This window comes from Hyposmocoma kahamanoa, unplaced genomic scaffold, assembly GCF_003589595.1.
Source record: "Hyposmocoma kahamanoa isolate Upper Pololo Valley unplaced genomic scaffold, ASM358959v1 84, whole genome shotgun sequence".
Lineage (NCBI taxonomy): Eukaryota > Metazoa > Arthropoda > Insecta > Lepidoptera > Cosmopterigidae > Hyposmocoma > Hyposmocoma kahamanoa.
In genome coordinates this window covers 6,191,818-6,194,137 of record NW_020654229.1, presented here as the reverse complement: position 1 = coordinate 6,194,137, position 2,320 = coordinate 6,191,818, and the positions used below count along the sequence as shown (strand labels likewise).

At 37.4% G+C, this 2,320-nt stretch overlaps 1 protein-coding gene across 1 annotated transcript in view; it reads left to right on the top strand.

Annotated features, from left to right (window-relative positions):
- Window positions 1-2,320, top strand: part of LOC113234435 (cyclin G) — a 46,525-nt gene extending 44,205 nt beyond the window's left edge. The window contains 3 exon segments of the mRNA XM_026469745.1: window positions 672-692; window positions 694-786; window positions 1,949-2,320. Coding sequence (XP_026325530.1) covers window positions 672-692; window positions 694-786; window positions 1,949-2,030 — 196 coding nt within the window. The 3' untranslated portion in view covers window positions 2,031-2,320.

Here is a 2,320-nt window from a genome sequence, read left to right as displayed (position 1 = left end):
GCGCTCTGTATACGATTTTAGCGCCTTACAAGTGCGGACACTTTTTAGCGCGGACCCGACGTCCATATAATTGTAAGTCAATGTTCACATCACATACATTTATAAAAAATAAAATAAAAGGGGGGATATTGTACTGTAACAACATTTTTGACAGAAAATGGTTTTTAATAGACATGGTAATTATAATTTAATATTGTTGATTTGTATAAATTTGGACAGGGTATTTACAAAAGGACTATGAACTTGGGTCAAAAGAATGGTAGATTAATGGGGCGGGGCATATTTTTAGGGAGCAGGTCGTACAGGTGGACTCTTATGTTTGTACATTGCAAAAATATATGATCTAAAGTGTCCTCCTCCAGTCCGCATTCATAAATGGAATTGTCTCCTGCCGTAATCTTGGTCAACAAAACTGGTGAAGTTATGTGCTAGGCGCAGTCGAATAATTATAGACGTTACCAGTTTATTTAGGTTTCTGCGCTTAAAAAACCAAGGCCGACGAGGTATGTCCGGTTGACGTTCGTTATGGTTCATATAATTTCGTACATTACAAAAATTCCGGCGCCCGGAACGCTCCCGCGGCCGTCTCTGTGTGGCCTGAGCATTATCCCACCTGACCATATATTTCATCTTTATATTGAAAATTTTCGAACAATGTGTGAACATTCAAGATATTTATTGAATACTGAACGCGCAGGTCCTCCGTCCGACTGATCGCCTGACGTCACTCCTGCCGACCATCGAGGAGCAACACCTCGCCACCGAAGCGTCGCCAACCAGGAACAGGTAATTTATTTATTAGTATATTTGAGGACGTGTTTCGTCTGAAATTAGGGAATCACCGGTGTTTCCTCTCTTTTATAGACGCGCAGTTGGCTTGAGTTTGTCAGAAAACGCTCTAAGACCTTGCAAAAGACGTGCGACTGGAGATAACTATATACAGGCTGTATATTTGAAAGTGAGACGTATTCATACATGTTACAACTTAACATAGACTAAAATAAAATTAGGATATGGGATAGAACAAAAAATAAATCAACAAATTTGTTTTGAATAAACCGATTCCCTTTACGCTTGATTTCGAGTGCAATGTGAATACTACCAAGCGAGCGCCGAGTGTGTGTGTGTGTGTATATATATATATAGGTCGATAAGTCGCATTCTTGGTGTAATAATAATAATTGTTTATTTCAATCTGTATACCATACTAAGAAAATACAATTCATAAATTTAAAACATATCCAACAATAAGTTTAAAAAAAAATTTAAAATAGAATTTAAAGTAATTATTATTATGAACAATAAATTATAAAATTAAAATTCAAGACTATACAATCATCAAATCAAAATTAAAATACAATCAAAATTTTTAAATTAAAATTAAAAATTTTCAATGTGATTGTATGATTATGTTTATTGAATGTCAGGATATTCAATTACTTGTTGTGATATTACGCCACTAGTTTGTTATAATTATTAATACAAAGAATTAACGAACACTTAGTAAAAAGTCCTGCGACCCGTCTGGATTCGAACCAACGTCTTCTAGCAAACCGTGCGTGTTGGTCGCTCTACCAACTAAGCCACGTAACGACTATGTACTTATTGCAGATCTCTGTTTTGGTTTTTACGCCAAAAGTAGCGCCATCTGTGAAAAAAATTTGGCTGCGTAAGAAATAAATTTCTCACAGAGGTTATTAACCGACTGCAAAAAAGGAGGAGGTTCTCAACTCGACTGTGTTCTTTTTGTATGTATGTTATGCGATAAATTTGTGAACCGGTTTTGATGATTATTCTTTTGTTGGAAAGAGGGTACCTCAGTAGTGGTCCCATTTAAATTTAAAGAAAATATTCCACCTCTTAAGGGTGGCAAACATTTAAGATCGGGTTTTTTTAGTACTTTGTACTGAGATTATAACGTTTTCATAATGTTGACGTATTCCAACAGATCGGGCAGCGAGAGCAGCGAAAATGAAGAAACATCCGATTGGCCACGCAGCCCCGTTTTACCGGTCTACTGTGACAACTGAACAACGCTTCTGGGATATACATTACACAATCCGTAAGCTCTGCCTATCCAACAATGCGTCGAAGCTACACAACCGCCAACTTAGCTGTGAGTGGTGTCTTTAGTGTGTGCGGTGTTAGTAAACCTTAGCGGCTTAGAGTTCACAAATAAGTTGGCAGCACTGATTAAGTTGTAATGCATCAGTCTCTGCGTGGTGGACGGTCTTACATCCTTTCAAAGAAGAGACAATAAGTTGGTTGCATAGGTGCAGTATAATAAAGGCAGCTACGAGCAAAAATATCCAGGAGAACC